Source organism: Lithohypha guttulata, assembly GCF_036872675.1.
Source record: "Lithohypha guttulata strain CCFEE 5908 chromosome Unknown scaffold_1, whole genome shotgun sequence".
NCBI classification, from domain to species: domain Eukaryota; kingdom Fungi; phylum Ascomycota; class Eurotiomycetes; order Chaetothyriales; family Trichomeriaceae; genus Lithohypha; species Lithohypha guttulata.
The window spans coordinates 636,881-654,168 of record NW_027042750.1 but is presented as its reverse complement, the minus strand read 5'-3'; the positions used below and the strand labels follow the sequence as shown (position 1 = coordinate 654,168).

The 17,288-nt window shown below is 49.6% G+C and overlaps 5 protein-coding genes across 5 annotated transcripts; 2 read left to right on the top strand and 3 right to left on the bottom strand.

The window, feature by feature from the left end:
* Nucleotides 1–192: 192 nt before the first annotated feature.
* On the bottom strand, nt 193–2,487 carry LTR64_000243 (uncharacterized protein; the record flags this gene model as incomplete). Its single annotated transcript, XM_064894628.1, is given in 2 exon segments — nt 193–369; nt 385–2,487. 2 exon segments carry the CDS (start codon nt 2,485–2,487, stop codon nt 193–195), a joined length of 2,280 nt encoding a protein of 759 aa, XP_064757315.1.
* A 512-nt stretch (nt 2,488–2,999) lies between these two features.
* Nucleotides 3,000–4,706, bottom strand: LTR64_000242 (uncharacterized protein; the record flags this gene model as incomplete). Its single annotated transcript, XM_064894627.1, has 1 exon — nt 3,000–4,706. One exon carries the CDS (start codon nt 4,704–4,706, stop codon nt 3,000–3,002), a length of 1,707 nt encoding a protein of 568 aa, XP_064757314.1.
* A 1,568-nt stretch (nt 4,707–6,274) lies between these two features.
* On the bottom strand, nt 6,275–10,216 carry VPS41 (Vacuolar protein sorting-associated protein 41; the record flags this gene model as incomplete). The annotated part of the gene is made up of 1 exon (XM_064894626.1): nt 6,275–10,216. One exon carries the CDS (start codon nt 10,214–10,216, stop codon nt 6,275–6,277), a length of 3,942 nt encoding a protein of 1,313 aa, XP_064757313.1.
* A 271-nt stretch (nt 10,217–10,487) lies between these two features.
* On the top strand, nt 10,488–11,852 carry LTR64_000240 (uncharacterized protein; the record flags this gene model as incomplete). The annotated part of the gene is made up of 1 exon (XM_064894625.1): nt 10,488–11,852. The coding sequence occupies one exon, from the start codon at nt 10,488–10,490 to the stop codon at nt 11,850–11,852; it is 1,365 nt and encodes a 454-aa protein (XP_064757312.1).
* A 1,835-nt stretch (nt 11,853–13,687) lies between these two features.
* On the top strand, nt 13,688–15,406 carry LTR64_000239 (uncharacterized protein; the record flags this gene model as incomplete). Its single annotated transcript, XM_064894624.1, has 3 exons — nt 13,688–13,841; nt 13,894–14,148; nt 14,199–15,406. The coding sequence occupies 3 exons, from the start codon at nt 13,688–13,690 to the stop codon at nt 15,404–15,406; spliced, it is 1,617 nt and encodes a 538-aa protein (XP_064757311.1).
* Nucleotides 15,407–17,288: the final 1,882 nt, after the last annotated feature.

The window sequence follows — 17,288 nt, the reverse complement described above, 5'->3', positions numbered from 1 at the left end:
AGTCAAGCAGTCCTAACAAGATGCGGTCTTGTGTCTCCGCCGCACCGGAAGGATGTCTTGGACTACGTGGCAGCAATATGATTTCCATCTCAGCACCAACGGTCTGCCTGCTTGACGAAATTACTAGCTGTCTGCAGCGTATTAAACATGCCCTTTGACAACTCTTCCTTCCCTGATCGAACCAGGCAGTCTTCAGCGCCCAAAATGCATATCAATAGCCTCATCAACCCAATCAAACAGCGAGTCCTTGTCATCATCATCATCATCCTCCATCGTATGCTCCTGATCATGAATCCCTGAATCACCACCACCAACCCTCCCTTCTCCTCCTCCTTCATCAACATCATCAACACCCCCAAGTCCTCCCCACTAAGAAGAACAAACCCCCTCAAGCTCCCTCACCGTCCACGCCACAACCGTCCCAACATCCTCACTCGCCCTCACCACCCGCACAAGTCTCTTCTTCAAATCTTCACCCTGTTCCTTCTCCAGCTCGATCCCATCAAGACTGACGACTTCCACGACGCCGTTAAGTAAGATGTCGATCTGAATGGCTAGGAATGCTTTTGCTTTGAGGCGTTGGCCTGTGGTGCGGGAGAGGACTCGGCTTGAGAGGGGGAGGCTGATTTGGAGGCGGCAGCAGGAGGAGGAAGCGGAGGGTTTGGCTGAGGTCGAGAGAGGGTCGATGCGGAGGTCGATTGGGAGGGGGGATTGTTGTTGCTGGGAGTCTGTGAGGTTGTGGCCGAGAAGGGCGTCTATTTGTGCGTTGAGGGCTGGTTTGTTGGACCGTTTGGTGATTTTGCCGCGGGCAGGGGTTGTTTTGTGTGTGGTGGTTGTGGTTGAGTCGGAGGGTGATTGTTCTGATGTTTGTGCGGAGGGTTCAGGCTTGATCGATTGTAGAAGCGTGTTGACAAGGGCATACTGGCGGAGGATAGGGAGGGCCTCAGCATATTGTTGTGGATGAGCAAACTTTAATTTGCTGACGGGGTGAAGCCATGCTTGGTTCGCGGCATAGAGCATGTACGAGTATTTTTGCTCCTTGTGCTCTCCACTCTTGCTGAAGGTGTGTTGCGTCCTTAGCCACCTTTTGTCGGTGGGAGTGGTTGTGTGGCCGAGGACCAGCTGTTGGACAGTGACTAGCAGATTCTGGTGCAGGTCGATTAGGTACGAGCGCTCATTTAGTGCTTGGGCTTGCTGCAAAGGTAGAAAGATCTCAGGCTCGAGTTGACACGTGAAATGCATGTTAAGCTCTTCTTGTACCTCTGCTTTGGGCTGGTCAACGTCCATGGCATCTTTGGATTGTGCAGTTTTGGGCTGGGTAGGCAGATTGGGGTCTTGCCAGGAAGGTTTATCTATTGTGGATTCTTGAAAGATATCTTCTGCTCGGGCAGTATTGGTCAGAACATCATCGGCTAGCCATTGCTGAATTGCAGGGATGGAAGGAGAACCAGATTCAACAGCAAAAGTGGCTTTCCAGGTATCGCTGTCCACATGCTCATCTGTATCTAGTTCTTGGCATGAAAAGAACCTGCGACCTCTCGACCAGTAGACTGTGTTTAAACCCAGCCGTCCGCGTACATCCTTTTGAGGTTCGCCTACATTGCTCTGACAGAAATGATGACAGTCATGTCTCCATTTCATACGCTTCTTCTCCTCGATCCAGATACGCTGAAAGACGTCGTATAGGTTATCTATGACTTGAAAGCAGTTGCCGCTGGTATCGGCATGCTCGAGGCGACTTAGATAACCCAAGTTGGCTGAGAAGTCCACAAGATCGTGCCAAGGTACCTTTGAATCAAGTTGAGGTTTTAGATTCACAGACAAAACTTGAGAGGCGCCATCTTGGTAAATGCCCTCATCCTGATCAGTCCCGTTGAGTTTCAAGGAGACTTTATCGACTTTGTTTTGCTCAACGGCATCAAAATTGATCTCAAGCTCGACAAATTTCTGACCAGCAATCGTAAGACTGTTCTCATCCAGACCCTCATCAAAGCCGTGGATCTTAGCCAATCGTTGAATGTGTTCCCTGCTTATGCCTCTTCCAGCAGTCTTCCGTTTCAATAGCTCGGCAACGGTTTTCAGACGTTCGTATCGTTCTCTTTCTGGATTCCTGCTAGTATGCCCATCTTGTAACGTCGACAATGCAGTAGATCCTGGGACAATCCCCAATCCGTCTTGCGTGACGGGAAGAGGGGTCAAGCCGATGGTTCCCATTGAAGCTAAGAGCGCAGATGGAGTGTTCATATTGAGGATATCCTCCTGCAAGGCAGATGAAGCAAGAGCAGTCGAAGTGGGATGTGATGAGATACTGCTACGATGTGCATGGTTGTGAGTTGAGGCTGGGGTTTTCACTGCTGGCGATTTTCCTGCTATGGTTTTGTTTGCGAATGCGCCCAAGTTGGTTCGGGGAGAGGCTGTAGGCCGATGAGGTGTGGAAGTCAGAGGTCTGGGAGTCGAGACTGCAGGCGGTCGCGTCGGTGTCGCCATTTTCATTCGCAATTAGTAGCAACACTTTCGCAGGGTGAAAGTCATGGACTTTGAGTAGAGAGAGTCACAGAGCATGAAAACCAAAGACAGATGAGACCTCGACAAGATCCGAAAGCATTGAAAGTGTGCTATATGTCAGTACGTAAATGGGCCTACATCAACTTGCTTGTGCATGTGCACATGGAAATCAGAACAATTCAGAATGAATTTAAATGGTCACTCGACGTGATCGATACCAGCACACGGAAATCATTGAGGACCTGTAAGGCATTACAACCTCCGTGAACGCGACCGTGCCAGGCCGCCAATTAGTTGAAAGGAAGTTTGACATACAATTTGTTACATGGAGTGCTCAACACGCGCACGAATTCCAATAGGTATTGATGCAAGATAATTCAGATTTAGTGAATGCTTGCAACTAAGCTTCCCTCGTCAAGAAGGAACAGCAAACTATGGATATCATTAGACAGCTCTGGACTCCTCATAGGACGTAACAACAGCTCATTCTGTTTCTAGTTGTTGAGGCCTTTGTGCGTTCCCTTTGCTGGCGCACCATTATTGTCCGAGATGACCTTGCCTTGAGTCAACTTGACACCATTGGCGGCTCGATGCGAAGCATCCTTTGCGAAACCATTGTGCGTGCCGTTGAATCTGAGGTTAGCGATTCCGTCGTAACCCTTGATGCCAGTAGCCTTCTCCAGTCGCTCTGCAATATCGTTATCAACCTCTCTGAAGATAGCGATCTGTCGCTTGAGGAACTCCTTCTCCTTGCATACCTCCATCTTTCCTGCGACGTTATTGATGAATCGCTCGCGAGCTGGCTCATCCCAGACCTTCTGCCACAGCGCGCGCGGCGCATTGAAATCTTCTGGTCGGATCTCCGACAAGAAGCTGATGCACTCGCCCTGGAAGTGACCGTGAACCTTGTCAAGGTCGGTGCTTCTGGTTCTAAATTGGATAGGATCGATCGAGCTCAAGTAATTTGGTCGTGCACCCTGGTTGAAGAAGGCCATCTGGCCATCCCTCTGGAAGTTGCCAAATCTATAGCCACCTCGTGGGGCGTTGACTGGGAGCTGCTGGTAGTTGACACCGATTCTGTGTCTGTGTGTGTCTGGGTATGAGAAGAGTCGAGATTGGAGGACTGGGTCAGCCGATGGCTCAATACCAGGTGGCATATGGGCTGGGTTGAAAGCGACTTGCTCAATCTCTGCGAAGTAATTGATAGCGTTCTCGTTCAAGGTGAACTCGCCAACCTTCCTTCTTGGAAACTGACCTTGTGGCCAGACGTGTGTAAGGTCGAAGATGTTAATCTTTTGCTTCTCCCATACCTCTTCAGCCTGCTTAGGTGTCATGGTCTGAAACTCGACAGTCCACTTGGGGTACTCGCCCCTCTGAATGGCTTCGTAGAGATCCTTCTGCGAGTAGTCGGCAGATTTACTGGCAGAGTCTTCCTGAGTGATGAACTTTGTGCCCTGCATTGACTTCATGTGCATCTGGGCATAAACCCAGTCGCCGTCCTTGTTTACGAGCTTGAGGGTGTGGCCAGCGTAGCCGTGCATAAACCGGTAACCATCTGGAATACCTCGATCACCCATAAGAATCATGACTTGATGGACTGATTCTGGGTTGTTGCAAAGGTAGTCCCAGAACATAGTCGAGTCATCAGCATGCGTCAGATGCGTTGAAGGATCTCTCTTCTGGGTGTGAATGAAGTGTGGGAACTTGGCAGGATCTCGCAGGAAGAACACTGGTGTGTTGTTGGCCACCATATCCCAGTTGCCTTCTTCTGTTCTGAACTTGACCGAAAAGCCTCGTGGGTCTCGTGCGCAATCGTGGGAACCCGACTCGCCACCCACGGTGGAGAATCGTACTGTGATAGGGCATTTCTTTCCCTTCGTTGCGAAGACGTCTGCCAGACAAATGTCTGGCATTGGGTCTGTACATTCGAAGAAACCGTGAGCTCCGGAGCCCTTGGCATGGACGACACGTTCTGGGATTCGTTCTCGGTCGAAATGGGAGAGCAGGTCAACTAGATGGAAGTCCTGCAGTAGGAGAGGACCGTTCTCGCCTACTCTCTGTGCCTCGTATGGGTGAGGCATTGGAACACCATTGCTGGTGCAGTATAGAGTATCTTTGGAGGTGGCCTGTCTATCCTCCTCGTAAGCAGTGAACTGAGTTCGTACATGGCCACTGAAGGAGGTGTCTGCTGATGGTGCCATATTAAAAGTCGTGTTGATTGTATTACTCGAACGTGAAATGGAACACTGACGAATTTGTGTACATTCAGAGACAATGGCAAAATATATGCTACGTGAAAAGAGGCAAAGTGGCAAGCCTCTGCTATATATGTCGAATCACGATCTGTGAGAAAGTCTTGGAAACAACATCGATGGAGAAGACATGATTTGCACTGCACCCTGCAGGTGGATCCTAGTGGATGGACGAAACCGTATCTGCTCGTTCGAGATGAACACCGACCTTCGAGGTGCAGACCGCTGGACAATTTCCATCGGCTTTCACTTTTGCATTGATCACATTCCACAAGAAACTGCTTGGATGAGGAAGTCGCTATGACGCAACCGCGGTCCGCCGAGTCTGTTTGAGAAAGTTTGGACCAATCAATGTGTGTGCCTTGCAAACCTAGGGCATTATCCGAGTAGCAAAGGGCTCTAACTTTTCTCTTGCAATTCCATTTTTCTCGTAAATTTGATGGCAGCCATACTCGAGTACTGTTCTCTGAGGTCAGACCCTTGCCACAGTATTCCGTATTCTCGCGGTCACGTGCAAGTTTTGTCGTGGCACAACAGTCGTGTTCCTGTTACTCATACATGGTCCATCGAGGTGTATATACAATTTGCCACTGATAGTATCCGATAAGCTATACTTGACTAGCCCCGCAGGCGAGGTCGGCTTCCTCAACTATTTCGTCATGGTGGGGTCATGGATAGCATATTGCATCGAGTTTGAATTGACTACTACGTCGAGCTTCGGCTTGGTATCGCTGCTCGATAGCTAATAGAAGCTGATTGTTCATCTACAGCATGACTTTCTCATCACCTCAGCAGGAGGACTGAGAGCATCGTTGGTTTATATCCTATTTCAAAGCGACCGCCCTCAAGGTAGAGGTGTGGCTGAAGAGGCACTCCCACCGATCCTCTCTGTTATGTGCGTTGTGGCCTGCAGTACTTTATCACTCATCTTGTGCATTGCATCATTCCTCCAGACCACAATCACGGTGGTCGCAAAAGCACTTTCAAACTTCGCGGCGTAAGGTTTTCAAGCTTATGGCAATACCAACTGCATGCTATCAGCCTTGGCACAGCTCATATGATTTATATAGACTATTGGTACACGTGGCTTCCATTGTTCTTTGCGAGGCTCTTGGTCGTAATACAGATTCATGTTATCTCGCCAACTAATTCCTTTCAACCTTTCTGCCACATTCAAGTGACAAATATCGCGCAAACCTTGAAATGCCAATCATCATCTGTCCGAATCGAATACGTATGCATGTTTAGCAGAATAAAAAGTGCAATATCGCATGTGTGGCACTGTGAGTATTATGATGGAGTACTTGTGCAGATACCCAGAGCGTCGATGTGACCGATTGCCGATAATTCATGCACGACTCGTCAATACGTGAAACACCACACTATAGAAAGATTCACAGATTTTAATTCTGTTCGCTATCGGAATGGTTTCCTTGTCAAGGGGTATCTTTCTAAAAATATGAATTCTTCCGTACAAGGCGTTCTGACCTTGTGTCGTTTCAACCTTTCCTGTCATGCTATTGTACCACGTCTGCAATGTGGGCCTTTCTGGCTCTACATGCCTTGCATCCACCGAGTAGACTTATCCTATCTCTTAGCAGTCTTGCGTTCGTGACCTTGGTTGCTATACTCCTGTTGTAGCCGTACCTCTCATCATCGTCTTCATCCTCTCTGTCGCCTATCGACGCAATCGGTGCCCTTATGTCGTCTTTGAACAGGCATGAGACGTGATAGACATGTCCACAAGCAAATCCAATGAGCATTTCGGCTTCGTCGCCTACAAAGGCACGTTCGCAGGTAGCACAGTGTCCAGGTTTGGGCTCTGTTGGTCCAGGAAGTCCGGTGGCGTTTGGGTCTTCTGACTGCGAATCATCCTTAATGACTTTCCGTGGCGTTACTGGTACCTCAAACTTAATGCCTCGTCGTCGACCGCGGCGTAAGATTTCCATGTTCACAGCCACTTCACTGCTCAAGATTTTTGCTGCTCCAGACGATATACTATCCTGCAAGTCGTATTCTCGTAACATCTTCTTCAGGCCATCTTTCAAGCCTTCGATCTCGATGCCAGATGGTATGCGCTTCACAAGAGTGATAGGGTCAATCGCTGTGCCTACCCCTGCTAACAAGCCCGAGATGAAGCGCGGCCGTGACATCGAGTAATCGAGCAAATCATCCCAGAGACCTTTATCTCCTTGTTCTTTGGCAAAGTCAATAGCCTTGGGTACGTCCTGAAGTTGGTCGATGATCAACGACAGAGCTTTTTTCAGACTGCCTGTTTTGCTGAGCAGGTAAACTTCTTCTTCAATGTATCTTTTCTTTTCGCACAGCTTCAAGGCTGAAGAGAAGTCGTACAGAGTAGAAGTCTGAAGAAAATCTATTAGCAGATTTCTGTCGTATTGGGCAAACAATTCCACCGCTAAGTCCGGATATTGATCAACCAGAAGCTTCCCTTCGTCTGCTGCAAGCTTTACTGTAGAAAATCGATGCCGTTGGCGTGACAGATGTGATGATGAACCGCTAGTTCCCTGCCATAGATGCTTGAAGTAGAAAAAGAGGAATGGTCTCAATTCAGGCCTGTTAAGCTGTTGAATTACGTCCTCAGGATCGACAATTCCTTTACTTGCTTCACCTACCAACAGCTTTATGGGCTCCGAGCATAATGCTTCCAGCTCCTCGGTTGACGCTGATTTGAAGTGCTGTGAAGACACTCTTAACAGAACGAAGCCAGGAATGTCATCCACAACTGCTTCCACTAGATGGTGATCTTTGACCAGTGACATAGCTGTGTCAGCATCTTGCAGTCGTATGTAACAGCGTAGTGCCTCCTTGTAATGGCCGTCAGCCAAGTAGAGTTTGGCTAGACATTCAGTAAGTCTTCGCCAGTCGTCGGACTCTTTCGCAACTTGAGGTAACTGTTCCTGTATTGCTGTGGTAACGCAGCTTATTTCAAACAAGTCTGAAGGCCAGAGGTCAATGAGCTCCTGAAACCTTTTGCGATCTTTGACAACATAATGGCCAAGAATCACTTCGTAGATCGACGGTGAGAGTGGTGGCGTGAGTTCCATGGCTGGGATGTAAGGTGATATCTCGTTGATCTGATCGTTCTTTACGAACACCCAAGCCCAGTGTTCCCAACGGGACGTGGTGTTAAGCACTTTACTAGCCACCTCTGCCGCCTCAACCCATTTGTTGGCTTTGGTTAATTGCTGCAACCATAATTCACCCAACCGCCTCTTTTCTTTCTCGGCTATTGAGTATTTGGCCCTTTTCTCTGGCTGTGGCGAATCTACCACGGAAGCTGAATCGGCAAAGAAATCTGCTAATGTAGGTTTCATCGCCTTCGACGGACTTGCTACACTGTCGGCTGTTGACTGCCCGATAGAACTTGCCTTGGAAGGAGTCGGGGGGCTTGACGCTTCCGATGTTTGGCTCGTTGAGCTTGCAGCTTCTGGGTGTTGGTCCAGCAATTCCCATGCTCGTTGGTAGTGTTTTTGCTGTTCCAGCCAATGTATTCTGTCCGACAATGTCCGCCTCACAGCAACGTTGCAGTCAAAAGGGCTCATGAGGAAGATCTTCATCCCTTGTGTTGTTGCAACAGCCTTTAGTTCTTCATTTTCGTTTCCAAAAATACTTGACCCAAGGCCAGGGATCCAGCCTGTTAGATAATTGCTAGATTTGTTGGGTGGCATAGGAGACTTGTCTGTTCCGATTCTGCCACTGCGAATACTTGCACCATCGGATTGGCTGAACAACCTGTTCGCACCAAGCATTCTTGGACCGTACATTGTGGCGTCCCACATACCCTGAGCCACGACTTCTGTACCAGTTACCAAGCCCGAGCCCACAACGGCCATACCACTTCCCATCTGACCAAGGTAACCCTTCTGAGCTAGCTGAGCTGGGATTTTGACAGGGTAGAGTACGCCTAAGTGATAGTCGGAAGACGCTAGGCTCTCGAACCTGCTGATGGGGAGGGCATCTGTCTCGATTTCTTCTTTTGAATTAATATCTATAAGTCTCAACTCAGGTTTTAAAGCAGAATGTCTCTTAGAACGACTTCTAGGCGTACTGTCGTTGGCTGTTCGTGTATCGGCGGACTTTTTCTCCAAGTAGGCCAGAATCAGGAGTAAGGTCGGCGTATATAGGGACACACCGGCCACGGTACAATCGTCGAACCGTATGACAGAGATGACCTCGGCACGGCCAGCAGGAGCGGCGTCCTTGGTCATCGACCCTCCGTCACCAGGAGTCACCCTTATTATCCAGGTCATGTCGCCCCAGCCGACAACAACTTCTTCCACGCCAGTCTTGTCCGAAGCCTTAATGCCACCATTTGAAGAGGGCCTGCGTAGAGCCGGGTCGTCATCAGAATCGAGACTGGATCGGTCGACCCACTCAGCGCGAGCTCGCTGTGCTGCAGCTATTTCCTCCCAGCCAGGTCTATTAGGTCGACTCACATGAGATATGCGTTTCCACTCCTGACCTGTCTCTGAACTGTCGATCTTTAAGTGTGATCGTGCGATCTTGATGCCCTGCTCATTTACCCATAAGACGTACTTGCCAGATAAAGACCACTTGATCGTGCTTATGATGCCTTCACCACTGTGCAGAATTCTGTCGGAGCCAGTGTTCGAACCTAAACCAATAGACCCTAACCAGCCAGAAGCAACAGCGGCAGTGCCGAGTGTGGTAGCTTTTGCGCTCTTCACAGCCTGTCCGCTAGTAAGGATCAGGTTTCCTGCCTGACCACCAGAGAGATAACTTTTGTCCGATTTGAACTCGGGAGACACTGCAACCGCTTGTACAGGACGCCCAAAATCCCTCAGCTGCACTTCTTGAGGATCGACTAAGGATTGCACACAGACATGACCGTCAATGGAAGAGGTCGCGATATAAATGTCGTTGGAGGCAGTTCTCCAAACGGTAGCCTGTCGCGGGCTATTTTTCGCAGCTGGAGAGGCCGACGGCGCAGGACGAGGACCAGGCGAGTCAGTAGCTGAACGCTGACTAGCATCGAGTCTCGGAGGAAGAGGTAGAGGAAGAGGAAAGGGTGATATGGAGACTGAGGACACACTGGCCGTATGTGCGCGATAGCTCTTGACATTTTGCATCATAGGCATTGTGTAGACGTGGATCTTGCCATCGTGTGTGCCTAGGACCAGTTTGTCGCCAGCAACTATGAACGAGCTGGTGGAATCGCCGTTCCTGTAGACGTTGCTCAGATTCTTGGTCAACGGAGCATATTTCAGCCTGGGCTCTTCCTCCTCTTCTTCCCCGTCGTCTTCATCATCTTCGCCATCTTCCTCTTCCTGGTCCTCAGCGTGAACTCGGTCATGGTCTGGGCCACTTGCACTCTTGGGAGTAGCAGGACGAGAGTCTTCAATCTCCTTCGGTTCGACTTGCCGTGGGCTATGGGGCTGTTCCTCATCAGGCTCAGATGAACCCTCCCCCACCGCCATTGTCGCACGAGCTATTGTTATTGAAGCATGTTGGTGAGTGCAAGAGCAGTCGTTGGTCCATACTACTAGTAGTGATTAGCTCCTCCGGGCATGACTGAACCACGAGACGGGCATTAATCACGGCCCTCAAGCGCGAATGACGTTGCCAAGCATCAACTCATCGCTGCTAGTTTAGGTCTGAAGCGAGCCGAATGAATTGGAGAAGCTGCAACTCCATTCACCTGTATCTCAGGCTTTTGTGACACCCATGCCGCTGCATAGACAGCGAGTAATGCCTCCTTCAACTCTACGGCCATCATCGTTATTGGCGAGTAGTCACAGTTGTACATTCTCTCGGCCGGGCGTGCTCGATCTATCCAAACAGCCTGGACTGCGCCCACTACATGCGTCCCCCATCTTCCAGCGGCCCAGGCGACGGGACTTTTTCTCTTCTAATGCTACCTTGGCCAGTCATAGGGACGAGAAACCAGCAATCAGAGCAGACGAAACTGCCGATGCCCTACAAAGTCGCAAGCGCAAACTAGGGGGTGCTGCTGCCGCTAAGACCTCGCTACGAAGAGTCGCAGTTGAGGCACAGAGATCAAAGGATGCCAATCTTGGACTGGCAAGGTCGCACCGAACCTCTGATGCACAAACCAGTCCCCGCTTGGTTACAGCTTATGCCGTCGCTGAAAGATTCGATCTCGCGAAGGTAGTCGATATCCTACGCTCGAAAGGCTACGAGCCTGACCCCCTTAGTACTGGCCTCTACCCTCAGGTGGTCCATGTGCAAATACCTATATCGTCTATATATCGATCCACGAATCCATCCGCACAAGATCTATCTGCTTCCGAGGTCGGTGATGTCTTTGTCTTTCCTTCAGGGACGATCGTCACCTGGGCTCTGCCCGAAGGTTTCACTTCCTACTTTGCAACACGGACTCTGCTGCCAGCCACCGACCAGCCGCACAAAGAACCGATAGAGACTGAGGACCTGGACTACCTAGAAGATGCGAGTAGGGAGCACAGTACCATCAAAGGGGAGACTATCATACTAGGGACCAAAGTAGTACCACCCTCACGGTTATTGACTGAATCGTCAGGAGAGCAAGGAGACAACTCCATCTATCAGCTTCAGACCGTGGACACTGTGTTGACCAAGGTCGCTTTCAGTTCGGGCTTTGCCAGGTCTACAAAACTTGCTGTCCTTGAAACCAATCTCTCGACCTACCTTGCCTCAACTTCGCAGATACCCCAGCTGTTGTCGTCTGGCCGTCGCTTACCCTTCGCCATTAGCCGTCGTTTCATCTTGCGTAAGACTGGCGAGCTTTTGTTGCTACGTGCACAGCTGAACTTGTATTCTGAATTGACTGATTCTTTGCCTGATCTGTTCTGGGATAGCAGGCATGAACTGAACCTAGAAAATTACTACGACCAAGTCGGCAAAGCTCTCGACGTCGGAATCAGAATCAAAATTCTCAACGAGAAGATGGATTATGCTGGAGAAATCGCTACCGTTCTCAGAGAGCGCCTCTCCGAAAAGCACGGCCTTTTCCTGGAATGGACAATCATCGTCCTCATCGCGATAGAGGTTGGATTCGAGGTATTGCGATTGTGGAAGGAAGGCTTTTGGTCTGAAGTGTTTATTAAGCAATGATTGGCAGGGTCTTGGTTGGAGGAGATCGTTGCCTCGGAAGTCTTTGTTGTGTTCAAATGTTCTCAGCAGCAACGTGACTGCTCGATCATTGACGGCGCAGAATACCCTACATATCTCTTCTCTTCAAAGAACGATCGAAGCCCAGCATGATGCACAGCTGGTAAACTTCTGCTCATCTTTTGAGCTACGTTAGTAGATATAGCTGCTGACTGTGATGGTCAGGCAGATTGCATGCATGTTGGTGTTCTAACGTGACGCCGAAAGTTGCAGGGCATCTCAACCGAGTCACTGACCGGTTCAGATTTCCCAGCGGGTTTGGGAATATCGAAGATTAGACAAAGCTGAGACCATGTGTGCTTCTTCGGTGGGCTGAATCTATTCTTCCGCTAGGCTGTATTGTCAGTCTTGACTCACTGAGAGTAGTGCATTTTTTGTTCTAGAAGCTGAGAAAGTACAGCTCAGCCCAATCAATATGACTATCTGATAGACGCTGATTGCTCCCTAAGAGGGATATGGCAAGGTGTTCCATGCATGCTTTCAGAAGGTTTGGCGAGTCAGCCAGGCCCGTGCAATCTGCTCTAGACGCCCTTCCATACTGATTGTACAGGATCTTCGCTTCAACGATCAAGAACAATGACAGACCCTTGGCTCTGAACATCATGGACGTAGAGCTGGAGCTTAAGAACCTCGATGTCGTTCACAAGCAACGCAACGGCAGAGATTGTGCATCGGCCTTTTTCAATGTGCTCCTTTTGAGTTGCGACAGTAAATTAATTATCACGACTATCGATGCCGCTACCTTGGTGGGAGGACACTACCGGACACACATGGAGTCGTTGCGGGTCCGCAGCGGGTCTTGTGTCGATACGACTGCCAAGCTCGAGTCCGCTTTGTCTTGACCTCATCCCCAGATCTGCAAACCCGCTTTCGGGTCACGATCCCCTATCATGGCGCACGTTCACGTCTGGACAGAAACACCCCTTTGCAGCTACCAGAAGTGTCACAGTGGAAAGCTTGTGTACGACCTCCATGGCATAATCTCATGCTCGTCTAGACTTGCCGCCCTGCTCCTGGCTTCGCAGTATGCTTGCTTTCGATTACTCTTGTGTTCATCACCCAATCTGCTGGCTTCTAATCGAGCTCCACGAAGTTTCATGGAAGAGCATTGCCAAGAAGTCCGGGTTTGCTCCACGACACAGTAACACAACAGCACGTACAGGCCCGATTCGCCTTCCTAGAAAATCAATGGACTATCGACCTGCAACATCTTCCGGAGTTGACAGACTTTGCTGCTGCTACTTTGATAGGCAACGTCATCCATGATAACAGCAAACATCTGCTACACAAGGATGTCGCCTGTGCTAGTAGATTGTCCGGCAGAACGAATGCCACTAAGGGGCATCGGGACTTTTACTTCACGCCATCTCCACATGCCATGTTTGGACTGATGAAAAGTCTCGACTTGAGGCGGTCGAAAAAAAGACCTGGCGGCTCAGCTGCTAATTTACACATCTGCAGAACACGAACGCTATAGGCAAGTTCGAAGAGCTGTCTCCTTTCGTTGTGCTATCGACCGCTGCCGTGGCGTAAAATTGGGCCACCACGTGCAGGGTCGAACATGGTCTGGTATCTTTGGAGGCGCCAGGCGGGAATGACATGCTGTCTCGGCTGAGGTGATTGGGGAACAAGCAGCAGTGGGTCAAAGGCCTGAGGCAGTATGCATTATAATTCCCTTCTCCTGATGCTAGCCGACGAGCCTTATTATTAAAGCAACCTCTCCTCAAGACATTCGCTCTCTAAATCTGTCTTCCATTCAACAACCTCATCTGCCGAGCATGTCTTCACAATTTGTCGGTCTCATGGACCTTCCAGCGGTCCCAGTATTCCACGGCATTCAACTGTTCTCTATAGCATTCGTTGTCCTCGCTTTCACGAGCAGGCTTTTCTTCAGAGGACGTACACTGGGAAAGGCACTTCCCACACCAGGAGGTGGGTCTAGTGCACATGGAGCATATATACAAAATCGGCTAACCACGCCTAGGTCTTCCATGGGCAGGTCCTGTCTGGGCTGTAGAAGCCTCCAACATCTACACAACCTTCAAGGCTTGGTCCGAGAAGTTCGGCAAATTGTATGAAGTCAAACTCTTTGGACAGAACCTCATCATCATATCCGACCCTGCTATCGCTAAAGAAATCCTCGCCAAAAAGGCAAAGACTGTTTCCGATCGCCCAGCCCTTGCCTTGGTCAAAGGTTCCAAGGATTCTGGCAAATACCTTCCTTTCCTCGGCAATAACGGTAAGCAAGGTACATTTCTAGTGAAGCAAGGACTAACTGTGATCGCGCAGACCACTTGACAAGGCAACGAAGGTTCGGCGTACTCATCAACAACTATACTCATCAAGCGAACTATCATGGAAGAATGCTGCCAGAGGCTACGCGGTTTGCACATCAACTTCTAACCAAATCGGATTCACCTTTCATGCTTGTCGACCAGGTATGCGGACGTCTATCTTGTCGAATGGCATTCGGTACTCCAGCACCTCGAGCAGCTATCTCCCGCTCAGCCCATAACTTCATGCAAAACCTCTCCCCAGGTGGTCAGATTACCAACGTCTTGACCTTCCTACGACATCTCCCATCCTGGATCAACAGTGATAAGCACAACGAGAGCATGCGGGTCGATATCGAGGACCGTGTCTGGTATGGCTCATACGATAAAGCAAAGGCGGCGTACGAGAACGGCACGCTCAGAGCTTCCTATGCCAAGTACTACTTCGATCAACGTGAGAAGACTGGCCTCAGCGAGCATGAAGCTCTACACGGCATCGCAATGATGGCAACTGTCTCCATCCTTACTTTGATTGCTCCCCTTCAAAGATGGATCGTCGTTATGGCTCAGCACCCCGAGTGGCAGGAGGCTGTTCAGAAAGAGCTTGACGAGGTTCTTCATGGTCGCATGGCAGACTATGACGACAGCCCAAAGCTCCCAACACTCCGAGCCACCATCCTCGAGTCAGTCAGGTGGGCATCTCCAGTACCGACCGGAATTCCTCACAGACTCGAGGAAGATATGGAGTACAACGGCTACCATCTCAGCAAGAACTCCAATGTCTTGGCCTGCGATTGGTCTATGTGCCGATCTAATGAATACTACAAAGATGCTGAGACTTTCAACCCATCTCGGTACCTGGATCCTGATTCTCCAGCTTACAAGGAGCCTCTTACGGAGTTCCCCAAGCTACAAAACCATTCAGTTTTCGGTTGGGGCAGGCGGACATGCATTGGCCAAGATTATGCCGCCATTCAAATGCTTGTCGTATGTGCTGCTATCATGTACGCTTTCAACATCTCTCCTCCAACTGATCCAAAGACTGGTCAGAAGACGAAACTCAACTTGCAAGAGCTGCTGTCAACACCAAATGTCATTCCTATCATGGAGCCCATTGACATTGATTTCACGCCTCGATCAGATGCTCATGCACAAAGACTACAGGAAGCTTATAGAAGCTCCCAGATCCAAGATGCTGAGCAGGAGGAGGACGAGTGCCTATAACCTTGATACTTTATTAACGAATTTGGTTCCATGAACGACGCAAAGGTGTTAGGGAGTTTCATATTCTACGGTTCAAAAATAGGGAAATACTGTTTTGAGTGAGGCACATACTGCCAGGTTGGACATGATCTAGCAAGGTCATATGGAGTACAGACTACTATGGGCAACAATATCTCTAATGAGTTGCACTATTCAAAATTTCTTTGAAGTTTACAGTTTGCCTTCTCTTTTCCGATCAAGCGAAGTACAGTAATAGCGGTTCGTCGCAATCTTCACGACATTCCGTGTTCGACTTGTTGGCATGGCAGGAGTTCCGGACATGCCTGCAGTGGCATTTGCTCGCAGTACCAAAATAGATCTATAACGTTTCTGTCCTACTGCATATGAATTCAGTTGAGGCACTGTCATTGTATTCCGAGCCTCCGACATGGAGTCGTGAAAGCATGTTGTATCGTATCTATGTCTTGGAAGTCAAAGTCTTAACGTCACTATGTCCGTCTCGTACGCGTGGCAGGCCTAACGCGCTCTGTATTACCTTACGAGATGTTCTTGCATATCCATGTGCCCGTCGAGCCTCTGTGAAGGCCAAGTCGGACCTTACTTGAAAGACAGTCACAACAACCAAGCGCTCAGCAGTCTCCAGACCTCGACCGAACGCTAGGGAGATCACCCTGCGAGCATGTGGGCTTATATCACCTACTCCATTATTTATCCTGTACAGTAATTCCTTGGTCCATGCACGAGCGGAGCACACTGGATCAAATGCCGCGTGTGTGTTTCCGTGAAGAACGTGGAAAAGCAGAGGCTGATCAAGCGAACACAACGCTCAAGAAATGAGTCAATCAACAAACTACCTACTGAATGAACCAATCTGATACAATTCATTCGCAAAGCAAACTATCGAAAATGCAATCAAAAGTCGAACCGCCAGGCCGGAAATGTGAGTTTGTGGTAGATTTAGGTAGAGCCACTTCCGTGTCGTGCATCATCGTTCCTGGAATAGCGAAAAAGGTTGCGTCAGCCACGATCGGTTCGACCTGACAGATCGGAGAGAATCCTCCGAGCACGTATCCCTGCATATTACTGTACAGCTGTCAACCCAATAGACGTTCTTGTGTTTTCTCTGGCCATGCATCACAGCCATGTGTCACTCGAGCGGCACGTTGATCGTCTGGCGTGAGGTCAGTCCTTGGCCTTGTTCTAGATGGCCCTGTCATCCCGACTTCAACGTTCTTCTCCTGCAGAGACACTGCATCGAAAGTTGGCGGTATGCCTCAACCCTTCGTTCGTCTACGGAATGAAGATACTGCTAAACAGTCATTCCACATCCTCGAGTTGACAAGACGGTGCAGTCTCCTGGTCACGAACCATCCGCTGAGTCAACGTCGAATCTCGTCGTAATCGACCCTAGCTAAATCTGGGGCTCGGATCTTTTCGCAACCACGCGTTGCTCGCATATTGCTTGACCATGTTGAGAGAGCTGACTCTATGCATACATATTCCGAATCACAAGCCAGCAAGCAAGGTTTCCCCAGTATCTGCAAATAGCCAAGGACGAAGCTCAAAGCAAGGAGCGGTCGAGCCAAGCGACGTATGCTCGCCATGCCCCTGGACGAAATAGTTTTGTCGGATTTGCAAGCAAGGATCACAGGCCCCATCCCCTCAGTATTTCGTCCCGGACGTGGTTCGCGTCTGTTCTGTCTGCAGCATACACACGAGGATGTCTGAATGAGATATGGCCTAACTTTGCACTGTCCGCTACGGTGCTTCGAGGCTATTTGTATAGGAGTTCTCGCTCACCTTTCACGTCACGTGTATATACTACAACTACTGTGTACACTGGGGTGACGTGAAGTGTTTCCTGAGAACTCATGGCTGACGA